At 43.3% G+C, this 13,417-nt stretch overlaps 1 protein-coding gene across 2 annotated transcripts in view; it reads right to left on the reverse strand.

The window, feature by feature from the left end:
- The window catches only part of EPB41L4A (erythrocyte membrane protein band 4.1 like 4A), a 412,465-nt gene that overhangs the window by 58,949 nt on the left and 340,099 nt on the right, over positions 1 to 13,417 (reverse strand). For both annotated transcript variants that reach the window (XM_040343429.1, XM_040343421.1), the window contains 2 exons: positions 12,041 to 12,091; positions 5,032 to 5,109 (listed from right to left, as the gene is read on the reverse strand). In XM_040343429.1, coding sequence (XP_040199363.1) covers positions 5,032 to 5,109; positions 12,041 to 12,091 — 129 coding nt within the window. The remainder of the gene's footprint in view (positions 1 to 5,031; positions 5,110 to 12,040; positions 12,092 to 13,417) is intronic.

Consider the following 13,417-nt stretch of genomic DNA (forward strand, 5'->3'; position numbering starts at 1 on the left):
TTCCTGCCAGGGATCTAGTTTTGTCAAGGATCTATTGTTGTTCTCATGTGAACTTGTGTTCCGATCAGGGATCTATTGTTGGGGGACCTGTTGTTCCTGCCAGGGATCTAGTGTTGTCAAGGATCTATTGTTGTTCTCATGTGAACTTGTGTTCCGATCAGGGATCTATTGTTGTTGGGGATCTATTGTTCCTGCCAGGGATCTAGTTTTGTCAAGGATCTATTGTTGTTCTCATGTGAACTTGTGTTCCGATCAGGGATCTATTGTTGTTGGGGATCTATTGTTCCTGCCAGGGATCTAGTTTTGTCAAGGATCTATTGTTGTTCTCATGTGAACTTGTGTTCCGATCAGGGATCTATTGTTGGGGGACCTGTTGTTCCTGCCAGGGATCTAGTGTTGTCAAGGATCTATTGTTGTTCTCATGTGAACTTGTGTTCCGATCAGGGATCTATTGTTGTTGGGGATCTATTGTTCCTGCCAGGGATCTAGTTTTGTCAAGGATCTATTGTTGTTCTCATGTGAACTTGTGTTCCGATCAGGGATCTATTGTTGGGGGACCTGTTGTTCCTGCCAGGGATCTAGTGTTGTCAAGGATCTATTGTTGTTCTCATGTGAACTTGTGTTCCGATCAGGAATCTATTGTTGGGGGACCTGTTGTTCCTGCCAGGGATCTAGTGTTGTCAAGGATCTATTGTTGTTCTCATGTGAACTTGTGTTCCGATCAGGGATCTATTGTTGTTGGGGATCTATTGTTCCTGCCAGGGATCTAGTTTTGTCAAGGATCTATTGTTGTTCTCATGTGAACTTGTGTTCCGATCAGGGATCTATTGTTGTTGGGGGATCTGTTGTTCCTGCCAGGGATCTAGTGTTGTCAAGGATCTATTGTTGTTCTCATGTGAACTTGTGTTCCGATCAGGGATCTATTGTTGTTGGGGGATCTGTTGTTCCTGCCAGGGATCTAGTGTTGTCAAGGATCTATTGTTGTTCTCATGTGAACTTGTGTTCCGATCACGGATCTATTGTTGGGGATCTGTTGTTCCTGCCAGGGATCTAGTGTTTTCAAGGATCTATTGTTGTTCTCATGTGAACCAGTGTCCCGATCAGGGATCTATTGTTGTTGGGGGACCTGTTGTTCCTGCCAGGGATCTAGTGTTGTCAAGGATCTATTGTTGTTCTCATGTGAACTTGTGTTCCTTTCAGGGATCTATTGTTGTTGGGGGATCTATTGTTCATGCTATTGAGCTAATGTTGTCAAGGATCTATTGCTGTTGTCATGTGAACTTGTGTTCCGATCTGGGATCTATTGTTGCTTGGGGACCTGTTGTTCCTGCCAGGGATCTATTGTTGTTCTCATGTGAACTTGTGTTCCTTTCAGGGATCTATTGTTGTTGTGGGATCTATTGTTCATGCTATTGAGCTAATGTTGTCAAGGATCTATTGCTGTTGTCATGCGAACTTGTGTTCCGATCTGGGATCTATTGTTGCTTGGGGACCTGTTGTTCCTGCCAGGGATCTAGTGTTGTCAAGGATCTATTGTTGTTCTCATGTGAACTTGTGTCCCGATCAGGGATCTATTGTTGTTGGGGGATCTGTTGTTCCTGCCAGGGATTTAGTTTTGTCAAGGATCTACTGTTGTTTTCATGTGAACTTGTGTCCCGATCAGGGATCTATTGTTTTTGGGGGACCTATTGTTCATGTCAGGGATCTAGTTTTGTCAAGGATCTATTGTTGTTCTCATGTGAACTAGTGTTCCGATCAGGGATATATTGTTGTTCTTGTCATTTGAAGTAGTGTTCCTGTTAGGGATCTACTTTTTTGGGGAATCTATGGTTCCTGTCTGCATCTACTATTGCCAGCATGGGATATACTGTTCCTGCCAGGGGATCTATTGATGCCGGTGTGCTCTATTGTTGCTGTCTTCAAGAGGGAGTTCATGCCGCCATTCTCTGTGCAAACAAGTGGCATGTATGGAACTACAACCAGCATGCCTAGGCAAGGAAAATAGACATATAATAAAAAGGTTAAACTTACTTTTGGCAGTGCGGTCGGTCTCAGACAATATGCCCCAATCCTCAAAGGTCAGGCGAGAAATGTCCAGCCAGGCATTGTCCCTCTTCATTTGGTCCCTCTTGTCGTAGAGGCATGGTCTCTCTTTTACCAGCCTTATAAGGGACTCATTATCCACGGCCTCTTTCCTAACTCTGGCAGCAATGGTGCAAACAGAGACAACGTACTAAGAAAGTGAAAGTAATCCGTGCCAAGAAGGTGGGAAGAAGGTGGGGGCTGCCTGGGGACAGGGGAGTACCTGGGGGCTTCTGGGTAAATTCCGCTCTGCTTCCTGCAAAATCGCCTCACTATGAACAGGGATCAGACTTGAAAGCTACTTCCATTGAAATCAATGGGTAGGAATCGCCTACAAGTCGGATTGAAGTAGTACAGGAACTTCTTCTGAAGTCGGATCGCCTTGAGTAGTGTGTATTAACACCACTCCCATTCACTTGCATTGTTTTTCTTGACAGCACGACTTGGGACGACTTGAGGCGATTTCAAGTCGGATCCCAAATCGCCCCAGTGTGAACCGGCTCTTACTGGCTAACATGAGTTTTTAAAAAATGCATGCTTTCAGGATAACTCAGATCCCTTCTTCAGGCTTTATATATACTATATTGCCAAAAGTATTGGGACACCCCTCCAAATCATTGGATTCAGGTATTCCAATCACCTCCATGGCCACAGGTGTAAAAAATAAAGCACCTAGGCATGTAGACTGCCTCTACAAACATATGTGAAAGAATGGGTCGCTCTCAGGAGCTAAGTGACTTCAAGCGTGGTACTGTTGCCACCTGTACAATAAGTCCATCCATAAAATGTCCTTGTTACTAAATATTCCACTGTCAACTGTTAGTGGTATTATAACAAAGTGGAAGCAACTGGGAACAACAGCAACTCATCCACAAGGTGGTAGGCCACATAAAATGATAGAGCGGGGTCAGTGTATGCTGAAGCACAGTGTGCAGAAGTTGCCAACTGTCTGCAGAGTCAATAGCTACAGACCTCCAAACTTCATGTGGCTTTCAGATTAGCACAACAGTGCTAATGTATGCTTTATTGAATGGGTTTCCATGGCCGTTCAGCTGCATCCAAGCCTTAGGCCTCCTACAGACGACCGAACATGTCTGCTGAAACTGGTCCGCTGTGCGGACACGTCACCACGGATTTCGGTTTGATGGTGTGTACAACCATCAGACCGAAATCTCCCAGCGGACATGTCCGATGAAAACGGTCCGGCGGACCGTTTTCATTGTACTGCCTGCTGGTGTGTACGAGGCCTTACATCACCAAAGCAAAGCATGCCACCACCGTACTCTAGAGCAGTGACGTGTTCTCTGAAGTGATGAATCATGCTTCTCTGCCTGGCAATCCAATGGATGTGTCTGAGTTTGGCATTTCCCAGGAGAACGGTACTTGCCTGACTGCATTATGCCAAGTGTAAGGTTTGGTAGAGAGGATATTATGGTGTGGGGTTGTTTTTCAGGGGTTATGCTTGGCCCCTTAGTTCCAGTGAAGAGAACTCTTATGTCGTCAGCACGCCAAGACATTTTGGACAATTTCCTGCTCCCAACTTTGTGGGAAAATTTGGGGATGGCCCCTTCCTGTTCCAACATGACTGCGCACCAGTGCACAAAGCAAGGTTCATAAAGACATGGAGGAGTGAGTTTACGGTGGAGGAACTTGAATGGCCTGCAAAGAGTCCTGACCTCAACCCGATAAAATACCTTTGGGATGAATTAGAGCAGAGACTGAGCCAGGCCTTCTCGTCCAATATCAGTGTCTGACCTCACAAATGCGCTTCTGGAAGAATGGTCAAATATTCCCATAGACACACTCCTAAACCTTGTGGAAAGCCTTCCCAGAAGAGTTGAATCTAATATAATTTCAAAGGGTGGGCCAACCCTACGGACTAAGACTAGGATGCCATTAAAGTTCATGTGCGTGTATGGCGGTACTTTTGGCAATATAGTGTATTTCATAACACAAGTCACCCAATAAAGGGTATCACTTAAAGTAGAACTAAATACAACACCTTTTTACATTTTGGATAGAGTAACAGAGGGTTATAACCCGTTTCAGTTTTTTTTTTTTTGCCATCTGTGTTCTATTTGGTAGATTTCCCCTAATTTCCTGTCCCATAGCCAAACCGTGTTTGGTAACCACAAAGCACACAGGTATGCATGAACTAATAAATGGTTGCTTCAGTCCATGATGACACGGGCTGCAAGACTGCCCCCTCCTATAAAAAATTAAGTTGGAGAAGCTGAAAAAGGATGCATCAGAAGATACCCAGTGGGCTGTACCCGTTAGGAAGAGGTGGCCAGGGCTGGCTGGAGGATATATTAGGAGATCTTAAATATGTGCTGCTGGTAGGGGGGTATGTGCTTGTGATAGGGGGTATATAATGTTGGCTTGGTCTGTAAACTGCTACTTGGTACTATATATATATATATATCTAGATGGGGAGGTTAGATCCTGTAGACTCAGGAATAAATAATCATGGTTGGGGATAAAGTGATATATTTCTGTATAAGGATATTGTATTGCTAGTTGGTTACTATATAACATCATGCATTAATGGAGTATAACAGGGTACACAGTAATGTGGCTCCTACGTTTCTGTGTATTGTAACATGGCACCTCAGTAACAAAATATATGGCAAGGTGGCACCTGTGTAACATGGCACATTGGTAACACGATATACAACTACATGGCACATCTGTTCAAAGGCCACTACAGCACTGCTATATGTTGGGTAACCATGCTGCTCTCATCTATTTTTTACATAATAGAACCAATGTTTACAGCATGATTAATGGTTGGGGCCCAACTTGTTCTTTGTAAATACGGCCCTGTCCGTACCGCGAATAGCAGCAGCATTTACATATTTTTTTAAAATTTTTGTTATGAAAAGAACATCAATGTGATTGAAGAAGGCAAAACATCACGGTAGCAACATGTTTAAATGTTTGTCTTACCTGTTCCGTTTTTTCCTGTGCTCCCTGTTACAATTTTCAGACTCACTGCCACTACTAGTATTGCAACGTGACCTCGATCTGCATTATAAATGAGAAAAAACAAACTTACAAAAGATTGGCTGCTGCCAGCAAAAACACTCATTTTCTTTTCATCCAGTGTTTTTTTTTTTTTTTTTACTACAGCAATGTTTTCTTAGTTAATAGAATTTGTTTTTATTTCTTTTAGAAGTACATTTATATACAGTTTATAGAACACAAAAGAAATCCAAAACAATGTCAGTAGGCGTAATGTCCTTATAACCTTCTTAATTACTGTGCTACACACTTAACACACCAGGTGCATGTACCTACTATCATTACAGCCAGATATATCTTTATAAAAGGTACGGCAAACAGCAGCTGAGTACAGAACCTCTTCCCCAAGCAAAAAAATGATAAATTGCCGCAGAACAAAAATTTACCTATCTGGTCACATGGAGAATGACATACTCTCCAAATGTACAGTACATTAGGATCAATGCACAAAATGGTGTGCTGTTGTCATTATTACACATTATTTGCCAATTTGTACAATACAAAGTGATGTTTTTTAGTGCCGCATGGAGGTTTTCTCCTACGGAAAAAATTACTCCTGGAAATACAACATTTGGCTCATTTCCAGAGAAAGGGAGAAAGGTATCTCTTTACAAAAAGCTGCAGATTTAAAAACTTTTTTTATGAAACTTTTGGTAACATGATAAAACCTTATAATAATTGGATTTTGTTCTACTTTAAATAATTATTTAATTGGAAATGATAGTCCCACATCTACAGTTGCAATTAAAAGTATGTGAACCCTTTTGGAATGATATGAATTTCTGCACAAATTGGTCATAAAAAGTGATCTGATCTTCATCTGAGGCCTCGTACACACGACCAAGAAACTCGACGGGCTAAACACATCGTTTTGCTTGTCGAGTTCCTTGTTAGGCTGTCGAGGATCTCGGCGAGCCAAATTTCTCCATTCCCGTCGAGGAAAAATAAGACATGCTCTCTTTTTGGCTCGACGAGATCCTCGACAGTTTCCTTGTCGAAACGTGTACACACGACCGGTTTCCTCGGCAAAAAACAAAACATCAAGTTTCTTGCTAGTTTTTGCCGAGAAACTCGGTCGTGTGTACGAGGCTTAAGTCACAACAATAGACAATGACAGTCTGCTTAAACTAATAACACACAAATAATTAAATGTTACTATGTTTTTATTGAACACACCATGAAAACATTCACAGTGCAGGTGGAAAAAGTATGTAAACCCTTGGATTTAATAACTGGTTGAACCTCCTTTGGCAGCAACAACTTCAACCAAACGTTTCCTGTAGTTGCAGATCAGACGTGCACAACGGACAGGAGTAATTCTTGACCATTCCTCTTTACAGAACTGTTTCAGTTTAGCAATATTCTTGGGATGTCTGGTGCGAATCGCTTTCTTGAGGTCATGCCACAGCATCTCAATCGGGTTGAGGTCAGGACTCTGACTGGGCCACTCCAGAAGGCGTATTTTCTTCTGTTTAAGCCATTCTGTTGTTGATCTACTTCTATGCTTTGGGTCGTTGTCCTGTCGCAACACCCATCTTCTGTTGAGCTTCAGCTGGTGGACAGATGGCCTTAAGTTCTCCAGAAAAATGTCTTGATAAACTTGGGAATTCATTTTTCCTTTGATGATAGCAATCTGTCTAGGCCCTGACGCAGCAAAGCAGCCCCAAACCATGATGCCCCCACCACCATACTTCACAGTTGGGATGAGGTTTTGATGTTGGTGTGCTGTGCCTCTTTTTCTCCACACATAGTGTTGTGTGTTTCTTCCAAACAACTCAACTTTGGTTACATCTGTCCACAGAATATTTTGCCAGTCCTGCTGTGGAACATCCAGGTGCTCTTGTGCAAACTGTAAACGTGCAGCAATGTTTTTTTTGGGCAGCAGTGGCTTCCTCTGTGGTATCCTCCCATGAAATCCATTCTTGTTTAGTGTTTTACGTATCGTAGATTCGCTAACAGGGATGTTAGCATATGCCAGAGACTTTTGTAAGTCTTTAGCTGACACGCTAGGATTCTTCTTCACCTCATTGAGCAGTCTGCGCTGTGCTCTTGCAGTCATCTTTACAGGACGGCCACTCCTAGGGAGAGTAGCAGCAGTGCTGAACTTTCTCCATTTATAGATAATGGGCCAGATTCTCAGTGGAGATACAACGGCGTATCTCCATATACGCCGTCGTATCTCTGTGTTGTGCCGTCGTATCTATGCGCCTGATTCTTAGAATCAGTTACGCATAGATATCTATTAGATCCGACAGGTGTAAGTCGGATCATAACTGCATATTTACGCTGGCCGCTAGGGGCGTGTACGCTGATTTACGCGTCAAAATATGTAAATCAGCTAGATACGCAAATTCACAAACGTACGCGTGGCCGACGCAGTAAAGTTGCGCCATTTACGTTAGGCTTTTCCCGGCGTATAGTTACCCCTGCTATATGGTGGCGTAAGTGCGGCGTAGCAATGTTAAGTATGGCCGTTGTGCCCGCGACGAAATTTGAAAATCTTACGTCGTTTGCGTAACTCGTCCGTGAATGGGGCTGGACGTAATTTACGTTCACGTCAAAACCAATATGTCCTTGCGGCGTATTAGGAGCAATGCACACTGGGAGATTTCCACGGACGGCGCATGCGCCGTTCGTGAAAAACGTCAATCACGTCGGGTCACAGAACATTTACATAAAACACGCCCCCTGATCCAAATTTGAATTAGGCGGGCTTACGCCGCCCGATTTACGCTACGCCGCCACAACTTACGGAGCAAGTGCTTTGAGAATACAGCACTTGCCCGTCTAAGTTGCTGAGGCGTAACGAAAATCGGATACGTTACGCCGCCGCAGAGATACGCCGCTGGACGAGAATCTGGCCCAATTTGTCTTACCGTGGACTGATGAACAGCGAGGCTTTTGGAGATACTTTTATAACCCTTTCCAGCTTTATGCAAGTCAACAATTCTTAATCGTAGGTCTTCTGAGGCCCCGTACACACGACAGAGGAACTCGACGTGCTTGGCACGTCGAGTTCCTCGTCTCGTTTTGGGATGAAGCCGCCGAGGAGCTCGGCGGGCCGCCTTCTCCTATAGAACAACGCGGCCAACGAGAAAATAGAGAACATGTTCTCTATTTTCTCGTCGAGCTCCTCGGCGGCTCCATCGAGCCAAAACTGTACAGACGACAGAGATTCTCGGCAGAATCCGGGTTTTGACCGAGTTTCTCGGCGAATTCTGCCGAGAATCTCTGTCGTGTGTACGAGGCCTCAGAGCTCTTTTGTGCGAGGCACCATTCACACTGGGCAAAGCTTCTTGTGAAAAGCAAACCCAGAACTGGTGTGTGTTTTTTATAGGGCAGGGCAGCTGTAACCAACACCTCCAATCTCATATCATTGATTGGACTCCAGTTGGCTGACACCTCACTCCAATTAGCTCTTGGAGATGTCATTAGTCTAGGGGTTCAAGTAGACTGTGATTGTATTGTTGTGACTTAGATGAAAATCAGATCACATTTTATGACCAATTTGTGCAGAAATCCATATCATTCCAAAAGGGTTCACATACTTTTGATGGCAACTGTATATACACTCTAAATCAACATTTAAATGTTTTGATAGTGACACAAAACTCATGCACATTGAATCGTGAGTTGGGCAGGGAAAACAATAAACACTGATGAAAATGTTCAAGATTTTATAAATTAAATAATTTTACCTGTCTGAACCTCACCAAAAGGTACCTAAACCCAGCCTCCCATCTCTGAAACACACCAAGGGCTCGTTCACACATGTGTCAATACCCTGTGTTTATGCAGCAATTATTCAGGACTTTTAAATTCTCATAAACGCCTGCCATGAATATTACAATGGGCACCACACAGTGCTGTACACACAGGAGCAGTAGCCATAGTCGTGTGTATGCAAAACAAGTTTGAGCCAACATTCCGTTGAAAAAAAAAACACGGTTTTGTTGTCAGAATGTCCGATCGTGTGTACCGCGTCACTGACCAGTGTGAATGAGCTCAACCAATCAGATTCCCTGACAATATCTATTTGGTGCCGACAAAGGACCCAATCGTAGGACCATGACAATTTTACTCCTAAATGGATTTATCTCCGAAAGGCATTATGTCTAGAATTCATTATCAGCTTTATATATGCAGAACAATGTCCTCTGCATATAACAATAATCACTCTTATTCACTATACAAAATACATAGAAACAAGCACTGCTGATATCTGAGAACCCTTCCTCTGTTATCTATGATATCCACTTACCAGATGCAGCAACATGTCATATCGCAGGCTCAAACATTATGCATCAGAGTTACGCATCAGTCACCAAGTCGTGTGTAATTTCCTCATGTGGAGATCAAATCCCGAAATGATGGTTTATAGTAAGGGATCACATTCTTCATTGCATTCTTATTTTTTTTTTTATTCAGTATTTATTGGAAACTTTAGTTTGAAGGTACAAACATTATGGGCTAGATTCATAGAGAGTTACGCCGGCGTATCAGTAGATACGCCGTCGTAACTCTGAATCTACGCCGTCGTAAATTTAAGCATATTCTGGAAACCAGATATGCTTAAATTAGGCTAAGATATGAGCGGCGTAAGTCTCCTACGCCGTCGTATCTTAGGGTGCATATTTACGCTGGCCGCTAGGTGGCGCTTTCGTCGCTTTCAGCGTAGAATATGCAAATGAGCTGGATACGCCGATTCAGAAACGTACGTGCGCCCGGCGGATTTTTTTACGTTGTTTGCGTAAGGCTTTTTCCGGCGTAACGTTACTCATGCTATATGAGGCATAGCCAATGTTAAGTATGGACGTCGGGACAGCGTCGAATTTTGCGTCGTTTACGTCTTTTGCGCAAGTCGTTCGCGAATAGGGCTTTGCGTAAATTACGTTCACGTCGAAAGCATTGACTATTTGCGATGTGATTAGGAGCATGCGCACTGGGATACGTTCACGGCCGGCGCATGCGCCGCTCCTGAGAAACGTAACTTACGTGGGGTCGTTTTATTTATATAAAACACACCCACCTCTTGACAATTTGAATTTGGCACGCTTACGCCGGCAGATTTACGCTACGCCGCCGCAACTTACGGAGCAAGTGCTTTGTGAATACTGCACTTGCCTCTCTAAATTGTGGCGGCGTAGCGTAAATAACATACGCTACGCCCACACAAATTTACGTCGCCCTACCTGAATCTAGCCCTATCAGCTCTAGCCAACCTACACTTACAATCCAATACAACCTACAATTTTAGAATATTGGGTGTTGGAAATGTGTTAATAATATCCTATTACTGCATGAATTATTATATCTTACAAGCAGCTGTAGACATAGGTACAGTATATTTATAAAGCAATGAGTCTGATATTCCCCAAACATTCATTTCAGGCACAATCTTCCGGGTGCTTGTGTTTTACATGATGGTGACTGATTCACCAACAGTGAATGTTTGCTGAAAGTTACCTACGCTGCTTTGTGAATACACGCCCAATCTGGAATAGGTTGGCAGCAATTAAAATACTTGTATTGTGTAGTTAACAAGCATTTTTGAAAAAATAAAAAAGAAGAGACGCAAAGAGAGTACAGCTTATACTTGTCAAAAGACTGAGGCCCTGTACACACGACCGGTTCACCTGATGAGAATGGTCCGAAGGACAAAAGACTGATGGGCCGTACACACGGTCGTTTGGACCGATGAAACTGAACCTCGGTCCATTCTCATCGGTTTTGACCAGTCGTGTGTACGTGGCCTGAGTGAACTTTATCTAAAGGAGAAACAAAAAACTAGAACGTCACTTCAAGCCAACTCTTGCAAACTATTTTTGCGCCCCTGTTTTTTTAATGGGTCATTTATGTGCAACTTATTCAGTAGAATTTTGGATCACTATCTACACTACCCAACTTAAAAAAAAAAAAAAAATTTCATTAAGGGCCTCTTTAAAGTTTAGGGCACTTCCTTAAAGCGGAGTTCCACCCAAAAGTGGAACATCCGCTTTAAGTACTTCTCGCCCCCTTTGGCATGTCATTTTTTTGGGGGGGAGGGTACTTTTGAAGGGGACTTCCGGTCCCACTTCCTCCTTCCTCCCACGGGCCGCCTAGGCGGCTCCTCCTCTCCTCCTAGGCGGTCCCTCCCTCTCACCAATTTTCTGGGACACGTGACAGGTCCCAGAAAATTGCCTGTCCACTGGAAATGCGCAGTGCGACTCGCCCAAAAGCCAAAAGGGATCACGGCCGGGTGCCCACAGTGGCTATGACGGCGCCTGCGGAGAGGAGGGGGAGAGGAGCGACGCTCCAGGTGGCCGCATTACTGGACCGTGGGGCAGGTAAGTGTCTGTTTATTAAAAGTCAGCAGCTAAACTTTTTGTAGCTGCTGACTTTTAATAAACAAAAAAAGTCTGGAACTCCGCTTTAAACCACATGAGCTCATTCTTATCATAAAACATGTCCCTCCAGTATCCATGTTCTAGGTTTCCAGTTTCCGTATTTCTAGTTTCCAGTTTGCACATTGGACCATTGGCAATGAATTTGTGTTTTCCGAAAGTGAAAGAAAATGCTGCAGGCTGGATTTTAATAAAATGCAACCAACAGAAAAATCGTAAGAGAAACTGTACCCTAGAATATCGGGGTACAGAGTTTGCTAGGCTTTTTCTGCATGATGTGGTTTTTGTCCTAAACACAGGTCGGCTGGGTCAGTGGAAGTAGGCCCCAGTGTTAAAATATTTTGCAGCAAAAAGAAAAGGAGGGCAGATTTTTTTTTCTAAGTGCTTTTGAGGGAGGAAATGTTACAAAATCATACCAGTCTTGGGTCACTGGGAACACTGATAAGACGAATTTTCAAACAATATTCTGTTCTTTGCTGTACTGTACTTTTATTTTCCCATTGTTTAATGTTAGATCAAGAGAACTTTTATATTTCTGTAAATGTTCATACCTCCGCCTGTGTTTGAGATCTTGAGAGTCCTCACCACTGTTCTGTCTGTGCCTGCATTAAATAATATAATAGTAAAATACAAACACAAAAAGGCCTCTCCCATGTACTGTATTAGACTCATACTTGCAATATGGAATTTCCAGGTTGTGTCTGAGGGTTGTGTGGCAGCTCGTAGGTCTGATCAAACTCATTTATTTAATTAGATAATATTTAAAGATTCTATTATATTTTTATACAATAGGTCAATCATACTTGTTCTATTTAAGAGATATAAATACTATGGCCCGGATTCAGATAGGAGATACGGCGGCGTATCTCCTGATACGCCGTTGTATCTCTGAGTCCGGCCGTCGTATCTATGCGCCTGATTCAGAGAATCAGTTACACATAGATATGCCTAAGATCCGACAGGTGTAAGTGTCTTACACCGTCGTATCTTAGGCTGCAATTTCAGGCTGGCCGCTAGGTGGCGCTTCCGTATATTTCCGCAAGGAATATGCAAATTAGGTAGATACGGCGATTCAGAAACGTACGTTCCACCGGCGGATTTTTTTACGTCGTTTACATTTGGCTTTTTTCGGCGTATAGTTACCCCTGCTATATGAGGCGTAGCTAATGTTAAGTATGGCCGTCGTTCCCGCGCTGAGTTTTGAATTTTTAACGTCATTTGCATAAGTCGATTCAAAAATTGAGCTGGGCGTAAGTTACGCTCACGTCGCTTTCATTGACAATTAGCGACGTGATTTGGAGCATGCGCACTGGGATTCAGTCGCGGCCGGCGCATGCGCAGTTCGTTCGGCGCGGGGACACGCTTCATTTAAATGATACACGCCCCCTACCCGCCGAATTTAAATTCAGCCGGGTGATTTACGCTACTCCGCCTCAACTTTACAGGCAAGTGCTTTCTGAATAAAGCACTTGCCTGAAAAACTTGCGGCGGCGTAACGTAAATGACATATGTTACGCCAATCTAAAGATCCGCTCTCCTACCTGAATCTGGCCCTATAAATATACTTTCTGTAGTAAGAAAAGTAAGTGTAACTTTAGACAGAAAATGAATCCCTGCTAGATCACTTCAGGCTGGCTCTTCTTGCAGGTATAACTATGTGAAACATTAAAAGAGGCTTATACTGTTTAAAATCCAGTAACGCACTGTCTCACCCTGCTCTACACATGCTCAGTTGCTCTTTATTTTTAGGCACTGTGCCGAATTTGTAGGGCCAATTTGTTGACAGGCTAAAGATTTACTAATGGCAGCCTTCAGCAAGAAGAAACCGTAACAATGCTGGAGACAATTTACAGCACACACTAATTTTGGTAGCATTATTATTAACCACTTTAATACAGGGCATTTTCACCCCCTTCCTGCCCAGACCA

The sequence above is a fragment of the Rana temporaria genome, chromosome 1 (assembly GCF_905171775.1).
Source record: "Rana temporaria chromosome 1, aRanTem1.1, whole genome shotgun sequence".
In the NCBI taxonomy this organism is placed as follows: Eukaryota; Metazoa; Chordata; class Amphibia; order Anura; family Ranidae; genus Rana; species Rana temporaria.